General features: G+C 36.9%; 1 protein-coding gene across 1 annotated transcript in view; it reads left to right on the forward strand.

Annotated features, from left to right (window-relative positions):
- The window catches only part of cdh12b (cadherin 12b), a 155,081-nt gene extending 132,911 nt beyond the window's left edge, over positions 1–22,170 (forward strand). Inside the window, exons 9-12 of the mRNA XM_039665301.2 lie at positions 4,545–4,666; positions 6,170–6,287; positions 10,442–10,693; positions 20,833–22,170. Coding sequence (XP_039521235.2) covers positions 4,545–4,666; positions 6,170–6,287; positions 10,442–10,693; positions 20,833–21,356 — 1,016 coding nt within the window. The 3' untranslated portion in view covers positions 21,357–22,170. The remainder of the gene's footprint in view (positions 1–4,544; positions 4,667–6,169; positions 6,288–10,441; positions 10,694–20,832) is intronic.
- The last annotated feature ends 318 nt before the right edge of the window (positions 22,171–22,488 follow it).

A 22,488-nucleotide genomic window follows, 5' to 3' on the forward strand; every position in this document is an offset into this window, starting at 1 on the left:
ATCACCATGGTAACGTTATTACTCACTGTCTCTCAAGGTTGCACTGGTGATATGCTAATTGTGATTTCTAAAGCTAATTTTGGAGAGACTTAGCAGAAGTCAGAGCCATTACACTCCACTCTTCTGCTGCAGTGGGAATTGTCCACCATGTGTTAGAAACTCAGTTTTTATCCATTTTTTTTTTTTCGTTCTTCACTATCAGTTTTACATTCTGTTCCTTTGGCACTTATGGAATCATTCAGATTAAGAAAAATCACAGAGCACATAGTCTTTTATTCATAACTCATGCCTTTCTAAATATTAGAAAAAAAAAAGATTATATTTCAATTATTGATAATCTAAGCCATCTCTACTATTTTTGACTGTTTGGATAACACATTTATATTATTTACTTTGTTTGAAAAAATATTGTATTTACTGATTAAAACCTTGATTAAAAAAATTAAATACCAGATTATATTATATCAAATAAAATGTATGTATGTATGTGTATATATATACATGCATAACTATATATATATTGTTACATTATCATATACATATATATCATACGATATATTTCTGATCTTTGTTCAGGCATCCCAACTGAAAAGTCCATGTGCATGTCCCTAAAAGTTAGTTAGTTTGTTAAAACTTTTCCACACACTTTGACCATTTGGAGCTGTACATTTATATGAACACAAAAAGTATTTAACCATCAATTTTTTTTAACATCTTACATCTCATAAATGCTTATTTCTCCAGCGTGTGATGTGCAATACCCTCACTAGCATTATAGAGTCTTGTAAAACACGCGTGACTGTTTTTATGTCTCTCAGAGCCAGTGATTACGAGATGAGCACCTGTTTAACACCATCACAAGCTAGTCTAGCATATATCACAGATTCTTGTTTTTCTCTCTCTCGTGAGCTTTTTAGAAATGTTAATGTCACACCAGGTGGAATTCCAGATGTTCTGGAGTCTCTGAATCATATTGTACTAAGTATGAAAATGCTGAGGAAAGCACAAGTCAGCACACAGTTTCCTAACATTTCACGCTTGTTGCACATGATGAAAACTTCTGCCCATAGAACACACAGATACCCTTGATTTACATAATCCCTTTTATGAATAGTCAGCAAGCTGAATAAAACAGTTTTTTACTCTACAGTTAGAAAAAAAAAATGTGTTTCAACAGACATAATTATTTGCCGTTAACATGAATACCAGTTGAAAATGGGGCCACAATCAAGTTAATGAAAAGGAAAGTGTGTTTCTCATATACAAGTTAATGTACACAAACTGTTTCAAACCTGCAAAGCAAATGACAAAAAACATCACAAAGACTCTTATAAAGGCACATTTACTGTTTGTCTTAAAGTCTGGTGTTTTCACTGTTACACAACATCTCCATCTAGTGGTTAAATCCGTCCTTGTTGAAGCCATGGGTTCTTTTCTATGAAAATATGTTGCAAAATGTAACATTAACAACATCATTATTGAATATTATTTAATATATGTTCATTATAATATCCTTATGCATTACTTATTCAATTATCAAATATAAGTAGGCCTAGATAGCTTATGAATTTTGAGGGCATTTGTCAATTACATTTGACTTCAAGTTCATATAGAGCTGCCTAAAACATAAGAATAACCGATGTCCATCGCATATTGAGATTGATATCTAAATGTTTTGTGTGTTCATACTTCTATTTTTTTTTTCTGTCAAGCAGATAGGACAAAGACCAGTTTGATCAGACCTGTTGTTCAGACCTGTTGTTTGACCTGTGCTGTTCAGTGTAAAGCCTATAGAATATAGTAGTACATTTTCCAGAGGAACCTCAACATTTTCATCAACATGAAACACACACACTTAAAAGACAGTCATACAGAATTATGGGTCAAAGTTCACACCCTGAATTCTTAAATTATTTTCAAGATACTATTGATATTGTCCATAGGTTAATCATATGTTAAGCTTTATGTAATGACAAATAGAAATGTCTAAAAGTTAAAGCTGCAGTTTGTAGTTTTTCCTCTCTGTTTGAAATATGCAATTGCCGTTTTCTGCGGAATTATAAACTTTACGTGGGTTGTGCCCCGGCGCGGAACAGCACAGATGAATCCAATGTTTTGAGGAGAGTGTGCAGCTGTCAGTCGCGCGCCGTTGTGAATAATGCATCCACTTTTGCTGTGACCAACTAAGGGGAAAAAAAGCATTGCAGTATATCTTGCTGATGAAATCTAACGATTGCTTATTATATCACGTACCTTAGAAATTTTACATTATTTTCAAATTGTTAATGTTAACAACATCAGCATTGCGGTCTACTAGCCAAGACTCTTCTTTATGTGTACAGATGTGACGTAACGACTCAATATAGTCTACTAGCCGAGACTCTTCTTTATGTGTACAGATGTGAAGTAACGACATAATATAGCCTACTAGCCGAGACTCTTCTTTATGTGTACAGATGTGACGTAATGACTCAATATAGTCTACTAGCCGAGACTCTTCTTTATGTGCAGATGTGACATAACGACTCAATATAGTCTACTAGCCGAGACTCTTCTTTATGTGTACAGATGTGACGTAATGACTCAATATAGTCTACTAGCCGAGACTCTTCTTTATGTGCAGATGTGACATAACGACTCAATATAGTCTACTAGCCGAGACTCTTCTTTATGTGTACAGATGTGAAGTAACGACATAATATAGTCTACTAGCCGAGACTCTTCTTTATGTGTACAGATGTGGTGTAATGACTCAATATAATCTACTAACCGAGACTCTTCTTTATGTGTACAGATGTGATGTAACGACTCAATATAGTCTACTAGCCGAGACTCTTCTTTATGAGTACAGATGTGGTGTAATGACTCAATATAGTCTACTAGCCGAGACTCTTCTTTATGTGTACAGATGTGACGTAACGACTCAATATAGTCTACTAGCCGAGACTCTTCTTTATGAGTACAGATGTGGTGTAATGACTCAATATAGCCTACTAGCCGAGACTCTTCTTTATGTGTACAGATGTGACGTAATGACTCGATATAATCTACTAGCCGAGACTCTTGCATAATTTTTTAGCACAAAAAGTTTTACAGAATACAGCTTTAAGTTAGAAAATTATAATGTGTTGCCATGTATGAACATAAAAAATAATATGCGTGTTCAAATTTGGCATTTAACATTTAGTTAGCCTTTGTTTATCTCTTTCAAAACTCCAGTATTGGCTACACAACTAATTTGAGGCAGAAGCACAAGGCCTGGAGAATTATATGTCAGATCTCAGATAAATTGTAGCAACAATATTATTTTTATTATTATTATTTTTTTTTTTTTACTGGACATCAGACATCCTGGAGTCCCTGAAGCTGAAGTAACAAACAGCTGCGCGCACACACACACACACACACACACACACACACACACACACACACACACAGACACACTCACAGACTCTCTTTCTCTCCAGGAAGATTGCTCATCTTCATCAAGGTCGCCCACAGGTCTTGGCTTTATACGGGACCCCTGGGAGGGATGAGTTCAGATCCCTCGTTCTAAGCCTTCTCACCTTCTCCTCAGACATGCTGAGCCCATCTCACGGATCTGATCTATAAAAGTTTATTCCGCACTGATGTTCACCTCCACACACTGCCCGCTCAAACAATATCAGCAAGATGTGTTCGAACATCAACAGCAGTGCCAGAGAGGACACCAATGACCTTGTGTGTCAGCTAGAAAGTTCTTGGATTATCTAGTGTTATTTTACTAACCATGTCATTCAGTTAAGAAAATTATGAAAGACATAAGACTAGTTTTATAAATAGAATAGAATAGAATAGTATTTAAACATTCAATTATCAATGTAAAACCACATGGTGGCAGTATAGTAGTATGGTTTAGATATAATGTTCAAATCATTAGTACAGTGTACCACTCTTTTTTATGCCTGTAAATTATTTTTTCAGACCTTTTGGTTCCTCAATAGAAAGCTCATGTGATATGCCGTCTATGTATGATATTAGTAAAGGAAGTGTGGAGTTATAATGTGATCCAATCTAACAAAGCGGTTCTGGATCCATCATACCTGCAGTTATAACATGTATATATAGATGATTCTGTTTTAAACACTCTGTTTGGGTACTTGAAACTATCATCAATGATAAGAAATGACAGTTTTAGGATTATTGGATTAATATTTTGTGATGTTATAAATGTCTGTACTGTCACTTTTGATGATTTAAACATATACAAAGTATTACATTGCTTTTCTTAAAAAAAGTAAAAAAAAAAAAAAATCTTACTGAAGACCCTTACCCTCATTTTCACCATTCAAAGCTGATTTTATCAAATGAAGCTAATATAAATGAATCATAGTGTAGATATTGCAATGTTTATTTTGATGTTACATCTTTAAAATTATCAATGAACAGGAAAGTTCCCCAAAATGAAGAACGACTGTAAACGTGTGCATTGTGATGTGTGTAATGAGTAACACAGCGTGCTGTTTGTCATAATATATTATCTTACGTGTGTGTTGTTTGTGTAGATAACCCAGTACTGACCAGCAGAGTGGCCGTCACAGTTCATGTGCTGGACATTAATGAGTTTCCACCAGAGCTGGCCATGCCTTACGAGACCTTCGTGTGTGAGAGCGCCAAAGCCGGGCAGGTGAGTGCATGTAAATGGTTGTGTGTGCATGTGTGTGTGTTTGCATGTCGAAAACCAATTCTGGTCTAATGAGCCATTTAAGATGATGTATGACAGACTCCAGACTCTGACACTCTCATTAATTCCAGCAAGTGCAGTATATTCCCTGTTCTAGCCAGGTACAGTGTGTGAGTGTGTGTGTGTGTCCATGTATTTCCTAATCTACTGTGTATTACCCTCTATAACCACTGAACCTCAGAGTTAACAGGAAAACATTTCTAAAAAAACAGCTATTTATACAATATATTTTATTTTATGTTCACATTCCTGCCTCACTTGATGCCCAGAGGGTTATAAAAAAAAAAAAAAGAAAAAAACTTGCTCCATTAAAAATTCTCCTTTTCTTACTTTGAATAAGTATGACGCTTCCGGGCAGAACTGTTGATTGATACATTGGACAGGAAGAGCCTGGTGGGTAAGTGATGCATTAGAGCTGCGCTAATCGTCCTACCCAGCATGCACCTGTGGTGCCAGTGACAGCTCTACAACAGGTGATGCCAGCGGGAGGGTGGGCGGTACGGATGTCTTCTAGCCACAGAAGATCGATCTGCTTGCGATGTTAGTGCACAGTGTATCATGATCACTGGATGTGAAAGCAGACTAATTGGTTTTAGATGCAGAATGGAGAAGAAAAACCACAGGAGCAGTGTTTTAAACGTTATTATTGAGCACATGTTTCCGGCTAGATGCGTACATTCATCCATTGTGTCTTGTTTTTTAATCATGCTTCATTTAATGTTGTGAGTTTAATTGCATCATATACATAACACACTGTAAATCAGGTTGTTTTTCTTATAAAGTATATTATGTGGCTGTGTATATATCTCCATTAGTTGTGAAAAATTAGTTTTCTAAACTCTCTTTTAAAACACCCCCATGGTTTCCGATAATCTTTATTTATGACTATAGTTTGTCCATAAATAACTGAATATATTCATTTCAATTTTAATAATTTATATTTAATAAAGTTTTATATAATTGCCTGAGTTTACTAATAACCTTCATAAATCATTAGAAAAATGCATGAACATTAATTTTCACCGTAAAACATTTAAACGGAGGTTGTATTCGTATTTTATTCCCTATTGTGACATTTCTTGAATGAGAGGAATGTAGGGCAGGGCTTGGTTTTGTCCATGGGGGAATTGATTGTTGTTTGCTGCTATTGGTGGATCTCATGTGAGTGACGCATTGCCCCGCCCTCACTCCATTAGAGAAGAGATGTTGCTTAAAAGAGGAAAGGGTTGACTTGATTTAAGATTATGAGGGCACATGATTTTAAAAAAAGAGGTCGATGTGCACATTATAAATTATTTAATAACATTTTGATTTAATGGTGGCTTTAAATTTACATTTTTGCCACATTATGGGTGTCCAGCGGTGATGAAATGTGCCATCAGAGACTGTTTATGATCTATTCTGAAACCCTGATCAATAATCTTTCGATTAACTTTTGTGTCACAGGTGGTTCAGGTCATCAGTGCAACTGACCAGGATCTCCCTCAAGCCGGACAAAGATTTTCCTTCAAATCCCCTCAAGAGGGAGTAAAGACCAAAAACTTCACCATCAGAGACTTTGGGAGTGAGTCTGTCTGTTATTTTCTTGTCAAGTGATCTGTTTGGAAGGGAAAAAAAAAAAAAAAAATATATATATATATATATATATATATATATATATATATATATAATTTCAAACACAAGTGTATGGAGGGCCAAATTACTCAAAATTATATTAATAAATGAATGTTGCGTTATTTATATAAATGATTAAATCCATAATTAAATTGGTAATAAAATAGAAAAATCATCAGAAAAAAAAATAATACATGTACTTTTTAGCATCACAAGCTTGTGTCATTCAAATTTTTGTTTTCAGTATTTTATATATATATATATATATATATATATATATATATATATATATATACACTTAAAATTTATCTTTGTGCATGCAAACATTAGGTTAAAAATGATTTAATTCAATGAAAATCATGAAACTGTTTTATGTAATTGTTTACTATAATGCAGCTGATGTGCTATTCTTCCTCTACGTTCACTATTTGTGGCCTTATGGAATGGCTGTCCTCACTTTAGGCATGAATGCATTCTTAAGATGTGATTTACTGGGACAAGGTGACAGTTTCCGCTGAGGGCAGTCCAGAAAAAAAAAGAGATAAAAAGGGTCTACCTGTAACATGCAAGACTTTCTTGAAAATGCCCACCCGTCAAGAAAATGCGGTCAGCATAAAGTCACAGAGACAAGGTCAGGTGGACTGATCAGGGTTCAGAACCAGCAACTTACAGCCACCATGATGCTGGCAAAGTCTTTTGACAACATGTAATTTCTCTGAACATTAAAACACCAAATACATTGCACTTAATTTTAAAAAACACAAACAGCTACATTGTTTATTGCCATTTAACCTAGCATGCGTGTTGCTACAAGGAAAAATATCTTGTGAAAAACACAATTCTGTTTAGTTTTGTGACATAGAGTCACATTTTTAGAGATCATAGCAGCACTATCATCATAAGATGTCTGTTCAAAACAGTGTGCAGCAAAAAAATCATGTCATATATATATATATATATATATATATATATGTGTGTGTGTGTGTGTGTGTGTGTGATGTTGTGTCTCTGTCTTCTGAATATGTTGTCATATGAATCAGTTTGTTCAGTTCATAAAACAAATGTGCAGTGCAGAGGAGTCTGATTCACCTTAATGAATCAGTTTGTTTAAGTCAAAAAATGATTCACAGATTTGCATACGTCCCTTACAGCACAGTTGTAGTGAAATATTTTGTTAAATTCTAATAGACTGAGCTGTATGTAGTTATATTTAGTGTGCAATTTACCTTTCCAAGTTTAATCATGTCAATTAACACTGTAATTGTAAAAAGATGTTTGCCATTTTAAAACACACCTTTTAAAATAGTAGCTGTAAAGGGAAATGTTGATTATATGTTATTCAGCATTAGAAGTAGTCTTATCTCAGCCCCATTTAGTGCATTTGTGATCCCCCCCCCCCCCCCCGTACATTATAAGATTAGAAGCATGAACATGTCCGATTCTGTTGGGTTTCGAACTGAGTCAGAGAGATGAAGTAGCCTTCAGGATGTTATAAATCTCAGTTGACCAGCAATGTTACAGTAGGTCACTAGACAGTAGATTGTGAAAGAGCTTCTCTACCTCCTGAAATCATTGCAGATGAATGTTCAGGCTCAAACAGCCTCCTCAAAGAGATAAAGCATTTTATTTCGACGCCTGAGGGGGATTCGGCACTCAGCTGTAGTGTGATTTCCTTGTTGAACTACTGCATAGCACATTGAACACTGAATTGTTTGTTCACTATGAAAAATCATGCAAGAGAGCTCTTTGTGATGCACAAAATCATCTGCATGAAGGATGCAGCGGTTATGTTCAATAACAATGACATAAGGATAATTCCTGCAGACGGGTTGTCAACAAAATCAGCTAACAATCAATAGCTGTGTAACCCAGACAACTTCCGGTAAATTTAGATTTGCTCTGAAAGTTAGTCTGGCAAAGATTCAAGTGCATTTCCAATCCGTCGAAATCGAGGTACCAATCAGAAACGTTGGGGCGGGCTTTACACAAAAACATCAGCGTCATGGTCGATAAGCAGATTTTGTAGCCTAGATGGATGCAGCCGTCGAACGTCACTCGTTCGAATCAGCTATCGCGTCTGTTTTAAGCGATTTTTACATTTGCTTTTTGTTAAAGAGTAACTAAACACTTAACCAACTTTTTTTAGTTAATGATCTGTAAGAATGGATCTTTATTAATACCAGTCATTGATTCGAGTAACTTTTTTGGCGTTTGTTTATAAAGTGTTCTATTTCTACAATATATGGTGTAAAAACGTCTTAGTGCTGCCCTCTTCAGGTTGAACGGTGGCTACTGCAGTTGAATTTTCCTATTGGATGTTTGCGGTGGTACGTGACACAGCGGTTGTTGGTGACGTAGGCAAGTTCCAAACAAAGAAATGCGTCTCAGGTGCACGCCCCCCTCCGCTGGGCTCTGCCCACTTTTCCAGCATTTTTCAAATATTGCCAGTGGGTGGAGTCAGGCTCTGACCAGGGGTTTAGTTACCCTTTAAAAACCGAGCAAAGAACAACACTCGGAGATGTGTTAACAAATTCTCTTTTGTTACGAGTGCAATTAGACTACTAAATGATTCTTAAAGGTATTTATTAAGGTTTTTATATATTTTTTTATTCTTTTTTTTTTTTTTTAAATAATAATATATTTATGCTTTTTGAATTTCTGTTTTGATGTACTACATGTGTCAGTTTGTGTCTGTCTATCTGTGCTACACCCAAATTGCCCAAAAGGGATCTTAAAGTTTGACTTGACACTCAGAGATGTTTCTCCGCCACTCTGCATACAGTACGTCATCTCCATCGCTCTGATTGGTTTTAGGTCTATCCGCGACGTCCGTTGGTGACGCCCCTATGGAAATGATTTGTCTATGATGCTTTGCCAGACCATAACTTGAGTTACAACCACTGATCTTTATAATGACTGGATAGCTCATGACGTTCTGAACTGCCACCAGGCAGTGAAACTACCAGAAGTGTTCGAGCGGCCATCTTACGATTCCCTACCAGCAGAGGGCTCCGGCGGCCGTTCTACAGAGATTGATAGCTCTGACGGCACTTTTAAGATGACCCGCTGTGCATCAACATGTAAAACGAAGTTAACAAAAGGATCTAGAAAAAACTGCCCACAGGTTGTCATTTAAGCCCATATATAATAATTAATATGCAAAATTTTCATTATTTCCCATGTTGTTTAAAAAAAAATGTATAGCCTAATATGCATTCTTTCACAGACGTATTCAAGTTTAAACCTATGGTTAAAACCCAATAAGTGTATTATTCAATGCATTACTTATTATTAATTTAATTAAATGCATTTATTTACTATATTTTCATGTCAATCCGTGTTCAGTTTGACCACAAACCATGCGCTGTCACTTTATTTCAGCGCCTGCAGCACAGCAGAAATAGACTAGAAATAATAGAAATAATTTTTGACTTTAAACAAACACCCATTTAAATGTTTAGGATGTTTGCGTTGTAAGACTGTTCAGGGAGACTTTAGATCTAAAAATGGTGTCCCGTCATGCAGTGTTTTCTCAGTCAAATCATACAATTTCCAATTGATTCAATCAAATGCGTGAGCTCACTATCACAATATGGCAGCGCAGTGGCTTCATTGTTTATGACATCATGAGCTATCCATTCATTCTACAGTATATAGATCAGTGGTTACAACTAAGAATGGTGTGGTTTTAACCATATATATATATAAAGAGTTCAGATGCAAAAGCCTCTAAGTGCCATTTGAAATTTCCTTCTAGAATGATCATTTTTATCAAGCTTGTATATTTAAGTTCAGTAATTTCACTTAAATGGCAATGATAATTACCTATTAATTGTTATTTAAGTGAAATTCATGAATTTAAATATACAAGTTTGATAAAAATCATCATTAAAGAAGAAAGTTTCAAATGGCATTTAGAGGCTTTTGCATCTGAACTCTTCATATATATATATATATATATATATATATATATATTCAAAATAAATATTCCTAATAAATTAATAATATTAATATTACAAAAATTACTTTTCATTTGAGAAAACTGCAACAAAATATTTTGGCAAGACATTTATTAAAATGTCTGCTGTTTTTTGTTTTTTGTAGATAACACTGCTGGGGTTGTGGCCCTGCGTGGTGGTTTCAAAAGGTGGTCTCAGGAGATCTACCACCTTCCAGTGTTGATTGAGGACGGTGGCCTTCAGACTTTGAGCAGTACCAGTACTCTCACCATCCGTGTGTGTGGCTGTGACACCGAGGGATCTTTATTAACATGCAGCGCTGAAGCCATTTTCCTCCCTGTGGGACTCAGTACCGGAGCCTTGATCGCTATTCTGGTGTGCATCGTCATACTGCTGGGTAAGCAAACATCCATCCATCAGAGCGTTTGACAGAGAGAGAGAGAGAGCTGCCTGTCCAGACTCCATACACCAGATGTAATCCCAGCTCAATATGTAGTGACAATGCATACTGCAAAGCAAAAGCTGCCAGGACCTTATTTTGAAAGATAACTATATGGACTGTGATAGTGTCTGTCATAGCACAAGCTCTTCTGAATCGCAATATTTCCAAATAAATAAATAAATAAAAACTGTCATTATCATTTTTTTTTTTTTTGGAATGGAACTCTAGCTTACATGTTACAAGTGTTGTACAAAACTATATACAGCCTACTAATAAATAAAATACAAAAAATAGGTTAAATAGAATGCATGAATTGACAATAAATCAAATATGCCACATCGCTTTCACATGACTTTACTGTGTTTGTCACATGACCTTGGCATTCAGTTCTCATTTTGAAAATCATTTTTCAATTTGAATCCAATTTGGTGCAAAGCATATTTGACTGTAGGATAAATTGAAAAAAAAAAAAAAAAGAGCCCAGAAATAGATTCTTCCAGTTTATCGGTCACCCAAATGGAAGATCATTTTGTCAGATGTAGTACGCTAGGTCATACAGAAAAACTGCATACTGTGCAAAGTATACAGTATAATCTTTATACTGAGTAATGTAGTATTCCAAACATCATTATTTTTACAATATCATTTTGCGATGCTAGTGGTTTTTGAAATTACACACTTGCCTTGAAATTATGAAGCACATTCACAAATGATTTTCTTTCTGTATTATGAAATACCTCAAAGTGAAAGCATTTAACAAAGAAAAATATTGATAAAATAATGAAAAGTGCAAGAATGAGGCAGCTGGAGGGGAGATTTGAGAAATTGTTACATCAGTCGAAAAAGAAAAGTGATTATGATGTGAAGTTGTTGTTTGTTCCATCTTTGAAATAATCAATCATGCACTTTAAAAAGTATATGTTCATTATGATTTCATCAGTGGTGGTAAGTAACGAAGTAAAAATACTTTGTTACTTTACTTAAGTAGTTTTTTCGGGGATCTGTACTTTACTTGAGTATGTTTTATTTGCATCTACTTTCACTTTTACTCCACTACAATAAAGACAAAGTTTACTTTTTACTCCGATACATTTACCCATGCCCGCTGCAAGTATTTATTACACTAGCTTTCCAAACCAACGAAAAACTTGCTTTTCTTTTGAAAAAAAGAACGCGCAAGCTCTTTGCCAGCATACGCTCACATAGCAGTCAGTTCGCCATTGACCGCAGAAACAGGTGAAGGTGCAGCTCTCACTGCCAGCAATGATCCCAAGATTTACGACAGGGATCACCCATGGCCGTATCAATGATATGTTCGAATTCACTGAAGTCAAGGGAGATTTATATCGGCTGAAATGTCGTCTTTGCCTGCCACGGGTGAATGAAATTTCAGCATTCAAAACTTCACCCTCAAATCTGAAAAAAAAAAACACATTGAGGTGAGTTAACGTTAAAGCCAGCCCGTTCTCATCCTTTAACGTCATATAGAACGTTATATGACAAAACGGCGCTATACTACGCACATGGCACCCTTTATCGTTAATAAACACGCGAACCCAAGACGTTATAAATCCTTTAGCGTGAATATGACACGCACACCCTACCCCACACCTAAACTTAGCCCTCACAGCACGTGTTATATTAACGATAACGGGTGCCATGTGCGTAGTATAGCGCCGTTTTGTCATAAAGCGTTCTATATGACGTTAAAGGATGAGAATGCGTTGTTAAAGCAGCACTAAAGAAGATTTTTTACCTTAAAATAATGTTTCCAAAATCGTTTCAGCAGTTCATCAAGTCGTAACAGGTTGAAAGGCACTTTGGTCCTATATCTGCTAGAACCACATTATATAAGTTTGCCTGATCGGGTTGCGTTTTTTTTTTTTGTAGTTTGAATGAGACATGAGAAAACTACCAAATTTGACTTTACGGCAAGCGTTACAATTGGACAACATTCACTCTAAAGCCGGTTCTGGATACACAGTGGATAAACAGTGCATGGCAGTAGGCTGCGGTAGGCTAAATAATTTACAACAGCGGTAACGGACTATGCCGCTTCCAACCTGTAGGGCGACCGCAGAGGACAAGTTCTTTAGTGTTGCTTTAATGTTACTATTGTTAGCCAAGTGATTTCATATTGAAACAGCTAGCTAACAAAATGCCTTGTCAACAGCTAGCTAACAAATTCTTAATTGCAGTATCTAATCTTATCATTTGTTTAAATAAAACATTGCATAACACTCGCAAAACAATTGATCTGCTTAATTATTGATATTTACAGTTAATTTGAATATTTACTTTTTACTTTCGGTACTTAAGTACGTTTGAAATCGGATACTTTTGTACTTTTACTCAAGTGATGTTTGAATGGAGGACTTTCTACTTTTACTGGAGTAATTTTTTATTTAGGTATTTATACTTTTACTTGAGGATAACTTTTGAGTACTTTTACCACCCCTGGATTTCATGGAGACTTCTTTCGGCTGGATTTAGGCGCTTCTTGGACTCCCCTTTTTTAGACGGAAGATACATGTGCCGCTCTGAAACTCTCTGGGGTGGTTTAATTAAAACACACTTGTTAATTAAGTGCCTGTATATTGGCCATTCTAGACAGGTAAGGAGGAGTATAGTTTGATAAAATGAATACACACGGGTTTAAATGAGCCTTGTCTTTGCTCGTCAATGTCACAGTGAAAGCCCTAAATCTCAGAGTGTCATTAACATTAGAGCGCATGCAGGCTGAATTACTCTCCATGTTAACTTAACCCCTGAGGTCTAGACGGGGAAATCTCAGGAGTTATAAAACCAGTTCATTTGCATACGGGATGTGCGGGGTGGATGGGTGGAGGGGTGAGGAATGAAGTGGAGACTTTTATAGCCTCGTTTCCATGGTAATTTGTGTGGGCTGGCTGGTCATTAAGTAAGAGCGTGCTCAACAAAATGAGGTTAGCACTCGGCTGTCCTCGACTGAACCTCAGACACAGATCTCACTGTAGCCATTCAGTCGGAAATGATGTGTATGTCCACCGGACTGACACTTAAGCCTATACTTCAGGAAAATGACAACACACAGACTATCTGGAGGCTGGACCGGAACGTGGACAGTCTGCATGATATAAGTTTTGTCGTCAGCGCAGACTGCAAGGTCAAAGAAGTATACTGATTGAACCTCCACCTGTGTACAAAATGCAGTGGAACGTGGAAAATGAAGTAGAACTGAGGTCAACTATATTTCAGAAAGATAGATAGATAGATAGATAGATAGATAGATAGATAGATAGATAGATAGATAGATAGATAGATAGATAGATAGATAGATAGATAGATAGATAGATAGATAGATAGATAGATAGATAGATAGATAGATAGATAGATAGATAGATAGATAGATAGATAGATAGATAGATAGACTTTAATATTTAATCAGTTAAAGGAGTAGTTCACTTTGCTCTGTACTGCGATGCACGTTCGTGACTCTCCTGTTCGAACTCGTTCATCAAAATTAACGAATCTTTTCGTCACGAGTCAATTCGTTAGTTGCGTTCGATGAATGAACCAAATGACTCGAAAAAAGATTTGTTCATTTTGATGAAGGAGTTCGAACATGAGCGTCACGCGTGTCAGAACAGAGCAAGGCGAGCATTTGAGCTTATAAAACGTAAACTTTTTAAATTTTTTTTTTTTAAATGAGCGATTGTTTCATCAAAAACCTTCATTTATTTTCAACTGAAGAAAGAATGACATAGACATCTTAGATGACATGGGGGTGAGTAAATTATCAGCATTTTTTTTTTCAAAAGTGAACTACTCCTTTAAATGCGTCCTTCTTGTATAAAAGTATCAATTTCTTTAAAAAAAAAAAAAAAAAAAAACGTACTACCCGAAACTTTTGAACAGTACTATCTAGTCAAAAAAGTTTTTGAAAGTGATTTTTTTTCACTATTATTTACAACAGGATCTGCATTTCCATGGGTTAAAAAAAAAATAAAAAAATAAAATAAAATAAAACGTAACAACTTTTTACATCAAAGCAAGTACCTAATTTTCAAAATTTAACCAATTTGTGAAAGATGAATGTACATTTTAGACAAGCCAAACATGTCTGACTCCGAGTAACATCATTTATTTATGCCATGCAATAAACTTAATTCTGTAAAATAAGTAAAATGAATAACACAAAAAGCATTTCGAAGGCCTCCAGCACGTTTTATAATTACCCAGAAAACAAACATAGTGCACTTACGCATGGTATCGCGTCAATCAAAAACTTTGCCTATTGGTTGGAATCAAAAGCATCGACATAACACACGCATGGGCATCAATCACTTCACTGAATACTTGCCGACTAAGAAATAAATGAGTATAACCTTACGATCCATCATTTAAATATCAAGACATCGATGTCTGTCAAAAAATAATGTGCACAATACACGGTAGTATTTACGAGGAGCAGTGGTCCAGCGAGCGCACGCTCGTCCTGTTGATAAGCTCTAATGTTTTGATTTGTTTAGATGTCACTATTTTCATTCCCATTCTCCTCTCTGCTATTTCAGCTTTTATCTCCTCTGTCTCCATCAAATTTCAACTCATTTCCTTTCTTTATCCCTCCACAATAAACCTACAAAGGACACAAGGCTTTGCTTTTTTTTTTTTTTTTTCAAAGTAGAGAAAATTAAGTTGAATCACAAAAGAAGAGGGTCCGACGAGACCTCAAATACAATTTAGGCCTTCCTGCATCAGCCATTATGGTTGGAAGAAAACTGGAATGCATTGTATTACAGAATGAGACATTTAAGAAAGAAAATGATTTACTTTTTGTGGAGTTGATGAGTTATTTTTGACATTGACCATATTGAAGTCAAGATGAAATTAAAATCTCTAATGCAAATCTTATTGCTTATATTCCAAATAAGAAGAAAAGTTTTTTTTTTTTTTTGTCATATATTGGTCCACAAATAGGCTTTCCTTTTCAGCTGACATCCCCAATCTTTCTTTAAAGAGATAGTCAGCGCAGTCTCATCCCAAGACGTCATATAACTGACATCTTGGGACGTCTTTTGACCATACGTCAATATCCGCCTTTTGGATAGTAAACCCTTTAAATGGACAGTACACGTGATAGTACATATGTATTTACTTGAAGAATGGTGGTTTTATATATATATATATATATATATATATATATATATATATATATATATATATTATGATATATATATATATATATATATATGCATTCTCATCCCAAGGCGTCATATACTAATGTTTTTGCCAATGCGTAGACATCCAACACGTCAATATTAGCGTCAATATAACACGCTTCGGTTATGGGTAGGTTTAGGTCTGGGGTAGGTTTAGGGTTAGACCACTAGAAGGCGCCTTCTGGCCCATATATATCTGTGTCTCATATTGACGCTAAATGGTGCCATGTGCGTTGGATGTCTACGCATTGGCAAAAGCATCAATATATGACGCCTTGGGATGAGAACGGGCTGTATATATATATATTAGGGCTGTGCAAAAGTTAATTGCGATTAATCGCATCCAAAATAAAAGTCTGTTTTACATAATATATTTGTGTGTGCTGTATATAATTATTTTGTATATATAAATACCTATGCATGCATGCATATATTTAAGAATTATTTGCTCTTAAATTCTGTGTATATATATATAAATACATAATCTATATTATATAAATATTTTATATAGGAATAACACATTTTCTTAAACATATACATGCATGTGTGTGTATTTATATATACAAAATAATTATATACAGCACACACAAATATATATGTAAACACAGACTTTTATTTTGGATGCGATTAATCGCAATTAACTTTTGCACAGCCCTAATATATATATATATATATATATATATATATATGTGTGTGTATGTGAGTGTGTGTATGTATTTACTTGAAGAATGATGGTTCCCATTGTTTTGCATTGTAATTTCTATTCATAAAATGGAGGTCAGATGGTAACCGATTCAAACCGAACCGAGGGGGATAGTAAACCCATATATACATATATATAGAATTTTGGTTCCCATTGATTTGTATTGTAATTTCTATTCATACAATGGAGGTCAGATGCTAACCGATCCATTTGGTTACCAGCGTTTTACAAAATATGTTATTTTGTGACTACATGTAGTATTGTGACGTTATAGTATTTAGAACTACATGAATTTGAGTAAATGATGACAGAATTGTAATTTTTTGTGGACTATCCCTTTAATTGTTCCCACTGCATACACCACTTCTATTTGTAGCATGACCTTCAGTCCTAAAATATTGCTGTCTATTTAATTAAGCTGATCTTCACCCCACTTAGAAAAACAGTCAATCCATCCTTTACCAGTACGTGACAGCTTGTATTGAAGAGACTGCCGCAGTGCTCTAAAAACTGACCCGTCTCACAGACACCGGCAAGCACCTCTCAGCATCACTGCGTCCTTGTTAAAGGTGCCAGCCAGGATCACAGACAGCGCAGAAAGAGAACACATTGTCGTGCTGGAGATAAGCCATTATCGGTGCTTCATTTGTCAGACTGACCCATTTCCCACTCCACGGATGCAGTCATGGCAGACAGAGCAAGAGATCAGCGTACCGAGGAGGAGGGCTTATCATCAATCTCTAACCTATCTCCTGCATATGCCAATCAAATCACAAACATTGACTCAGAAAATAGGATGTCTGACAACGGTTGAGAACTACAATGCACATATCTGTCACTTGGGGGCGCTGGCACCTCACAGACACTGATCTAGACTGCTAGACCAACCTTGTTATTTGTTTAATAGCAATTTCCTCTAATTTGCATACTAATAAACATAGTACAGGTGTTAACTTACATACTTAGAAACCTGAACGTATAATATCAGATCTCTATCTATCTATCTATCTATCTATCTATCTATCTATCTATCTATCTATCTATCTATCTATCTATCTATCTATCTATCTATCTATCTATCTATCTATCTATCTATCTATCTATCTATCTATCTATCTCTCTATCTCTCTATCTATCTATCTCTCTATCTCTCTATATATCTATCTATCTATCTATCTATCTATCTATCTATCTATCTATCATTATCGTGTTCTATCTAGCTGAGGATCGTCTGAGGCCAGTCAATATAAAATGAATAATAAAGCGCGAGGACTGGGTTCTGAAATAGTCACACATGATGTGTGAGAGAGTCCATCAGACGGAGGGCACCCATTATTGCTGCAGCTTTCATTCCGTCTTTAAATGATGACTGCAGTCAGGAACTGTTTGCCAATCATGGAAAACTCTGACAAATGAGGGGGCTGTCGCTTGATTAAATGAAGAAGAGTGTTTCCACTGGCCTCTGCCTGCCTCACTCCCTGATTGTACAGACAGCATAACGAGAACGATTTGAATGAATGGGAGAAATCACAGCACTCAATACTATGGCTACAGGAACAGAAGACTCGCCTTCTAATTATTACGAGCTAATCGTCCGTTTGTTTTTCCCCTGTCATATGCAAAATGGCTTGACGTCGCCTGAAAACAAATATGCATGAGCTAAATAACTCAAATTTATGATATCATTGGTTTTAGATGCAGACACATACAGCTGTTCGTCAATTTAACACAAAATCAAGAATCCTTTATTGGGAATTTTACCAAAGGTTGAAAGATTCACCCTTGCAGATTTAGTGACCTATGTTAACGATCTAAGCACATGGTCTAAAGCGCAGGACGCGAGTGCACCCCCTTTTGCTAGTTTAACGACAGGAAAAATCAGTACACACGCCGCATGGTCTAAAAGGGTTGTCCCGGTTCTCTTAATGAGTAATCTATGTGTTTTGGGTGTAACGTTCAATAAACCAATCAGAGTCAGATCTCCCATTCCCTTTAAAAGCCAGTTGCACTCGCGCCATGCCAGATTGCTATTTTCATGGCGGATTTGTGAAGTGGTGTGTGTGTAATAAGCAGAGTGTACACACGTCGTGGACCCGCCTACTATTTCGCCATTTAAAGGTGCATTCTGTCACTTTTTGGGGTTAAAAAATTATCCAAAATATTTTTTGAGCAAGTACATAACCAGCTTGTGTTCAAAACTCTCTGCTTGCCTTAACTCAAAACGGTGAAGTTGTAATATTGTTTTTAACTCCAATGGTACTGGTGGATTTCCGCAGGAAAGAAAGTCACTTGGTTTGAAAGTGAGTTCAGAGTGGACAGTGCTTTGTAGATCCCTATAAAATGTACCTTTTTTGCCCACCAAAATGTTACTAATATGACCGAAATGTTTCTAATTTGAAGTCATGTGATATATTGTGAGATGCTTATTCAAAAAGTAATAATATATAATTTTTATTCTCATCATTCAAATTCAGATAATAAAAATAAAATCAGCGCTGCAACTCCTTCTGGGATGTATTTTAAACAGAGACTGTGGTCTTTGTTAGCGCGCCTGCCTCCCATGCCGGAAATGCCGGTTTGCATTGGAGTGGGGGGAGTAGGATCACATTGGTGCCGTGGCCTGGATGGGAGTGAGGTTTAGAGGGGGTGAGTGTAACAGAGGCCAGTTCAGGTAAAGCCAAGTTCACACTACATGATTTTAAGCCCGATGTATGCCCGATTTGCGAATCGTTGAGTCGCCGACAGGTCAGGGTGTTATCGTGTGCAAATCGCGGGAGATTAGCGGATGATGAACGCTTGCCAATCTGTTAGTATGAAAGAGCCAACAACGCAGCGAAAACGCTCGCAGACGCCTCGCAGACGCGTCGCCGAGCCCAGAAAAATATCTAGCCTGCTAGATATCCAGAGCAGTCGCGCGACTCAAACTCAGTGATGTCATGAGTACAGCCAATAGCAACGCATGGGTTGAGGACACCAGGTAAATCTTAGTTTTTCTCTCTTTTTTTGCATTTTTTCCCTCAGAGCAGATCGTCGAGCAAACAGTGTGCAGCACTAGTTTCTGTCTGACGTCCATATTCACGTGTTGTGTTCTCTTCTTCGCTGGGTATTGGCGCAATATTTATTTATTTATTGCGTGGTTTTTTTCGTGACAAAACGTGGTTTGTTGACAAGATAGAATCGTTGGGTGACAGAGTTGTTGTCAACTTGTTATTTATTTGATTATTTTCAGGATTTAGACCGTAACATAGTACTGAAACAGTTCTTATTGAGTCACAAATGATTTGCTCTTATCATCCGATCGTGGTTGCATCTCTATGCAGTGCGTTGTCAACTCGTGTAGTGAGTTACCTCCTGTTGTGGATCAATCACGTTGTGTTGTGTGGTGTGAACAGTTAACAACTTGAACACTCCAGATTTCACTGAGAGCAAGTCGTGTAGTGTGAACCGCACAGTTCAGCCCGACGTTTTAAAATCATGTAGTGTGAACAAGGCATAAACCTCACTCCCCTGATCTCAAGAGGCGCACTAGCAGCTGATGTTAGAGACTGCAGTCTTTAGTGTCCTTGTTAGCATGCATGCCTACGATGCTGGAGACACTCATTGCTGGGTGAGTAGGACTGTACGGGTTAATTTAATTTAAGGTGCGTAACACAGACTAACGTTTCGATGTAAAGTTACATCTTCATCAGAGTCCTGATTTAAGAGAGACTTGGAATGTGTCATGGTTGTTGGTGCCAGAAGGACTGGTCTCAAGTAGCTGGTCTTGAGTATTACAGAAACTGCTGATCTACTGGGATATCCACACACAACCATCTCTAGGGTTTACAGAGAATGGCCCTTAAAAGAGAAAATCCAAAAGTTATGTGGGCGAAAATGCCTTGTTGAGGCCAGAGGTCAGAGGAGAATGGCAGACAAATCTAGAGCATATCAGTATGGACCTGCACCTTGTTGAATATATGCCAAAAATAAAATACAAATATATACAAAATAGCACCCATTAGGAGTTGCTGAAATCCTGTTGACATATTTCCAGGAAGGATTTTTTTAACAGTTTAAGATACAAAAAAAGATGGCTTAATGCACTATTACTAGTTACCTCAAAATTTTGATTTCAGGGGAGCTTTAGAGACCGTGTTGTATCACATTCTGAAAGCATTTTGATTTGTGTTCTGCTTGTGTGTTTCCTGCAGTGATCGTGGTCCTCTACGTTGGGGTTCGGCGGCAGAAGAAGAAAGAGACCCTCATGACATCCAAAGAGGACATCCGTGACAACGTCATCCATTACGACGACGAAGGAGGAGGCGAGGAGGACACGCACGCCTTCGACATGGGCACCCTCCGCAACCCCAAAGTCATCAAGGAAAATCTGTTTCGCCGAGACGTTAAGCCAGAGTTGGGTTTGTGTCCACAGCGGCCAATAGCCTCTCAGAACAGCGCTGACATCAGCAACTTCATCAGTCAGCGGCTGCAAGAGCACGACGGTGACACTTCCGCCCCGCCTTACGACTCGCTGGCCACATACGCCTACGAGGGCGAGGGCTCGGTGGCCGAGAGTTTAAGCTCTATAGAGTCCGTAAAGGGTGAAACGGAGGAGGACTACGATTACCTCAACGAGTGGGGGCCTCGCTTCAAAACCCTCGCAGGGATATTCGGAGAACGATCAGAGAGCCAATCAGATGTAACATCCAGCACCGTCACTGAAAACAAACACTGATGTTTTGTTTTTTCTCTTTCCACCCTAGATGTGTGTTTAACTCGGACTTTTCTTTTTACAAGAGTCCATTGTGTTATTTTGTAGTGGTTCTTTTTGACCTTTTCGACTTTTTAGTTTGCCTTGATTTCACACTCAAAACAAGAGAGGATAAAGGAAGCCAGAATAAAATGCAGCCGACGGGTTATCTGTAAATGAATGTTGGAGGGTTTTTGGTCATATTTATGAACTTTGCTTTTCACACACACACACAAAAAAAAGACAACAACAACAACAACAAAAAAAAAACATAGAAGATGCAAATTTTTTCTGACATCCTTAAAAAAGTGCCTCAATGGAGTTGGTTTGTTATTCTTTTTGTTATGGTTTAGCTTTGTTTTGTCACCCTTCTTAAGGATGAGTGGCGTCCCTAACCGAAGCTGACCCTAATTCCAAGCTTCGTTGGAGGGAGTTTTGAGGAGGAATTGTCTTCGCCGGCCTCGTTTGGCCAAAGATGTTTGTTGAATGTTATTTATGATTCTATTTATTTATTTGTGAGGCTGTTGAGACGGGTTGTAACGTTTTGTTATGTATTTATCTATTTATCATGATTTCAAATCGAATATGAATTTCTTATTTTTTTGAAGACACAAGGATTTTCATAATTATTTTCTCCTCACGAGGACATGGACGTTGCAGTCCCAGAGGAGCTTGTATAGACTTGTACTTGTTGTAAAATAAATCTACTTTAGGGCTAAACATGAGCTATTACAGTTGAGTCCTGTAATAAACACAGTTTTCTTAAATAAACACCACTTGGAGAAAAAAAAAAAAAAGATATTTCAACTGCTTAAACATGTGGTTTGTGTACAATCCAAAGATCCAAAAGACAACAACTTGTCCCCGATGCCTGAATTTCTAAATCCCATAGGTCTGATTGTGCCTGAGATATGGTGATATAACAGACAGAGCCGAGAGAGACTGCCGAAAATGAGATGGGTTATCAAATATACTCTTTGATCTTATCATGGTGTCCGCTGAGTCGGAAGGAGATTTCTTGAATCACACGCTGCCAATAAATGAAAGAAGGCTGAATACAAGGCACACACACACAATATATCACTGTTAGCACACAGTCTTTGTGCAATACAACCAT

This window comes from Pimephales promelas, chromosome 17, assembly GCF_988280905.1.
Source record: "Pimephales promelas chromosome 17, fPimPro1.hap1.1, whole genome shotgun sequence".
Classification (NCBI taxonomy): domain Eukaryota; kingdom Metazoa; phylum Chordata; class Actinopteri; order Cypriniformes; family Leuciscidae; genus Pimephales; species Pimephales promelas.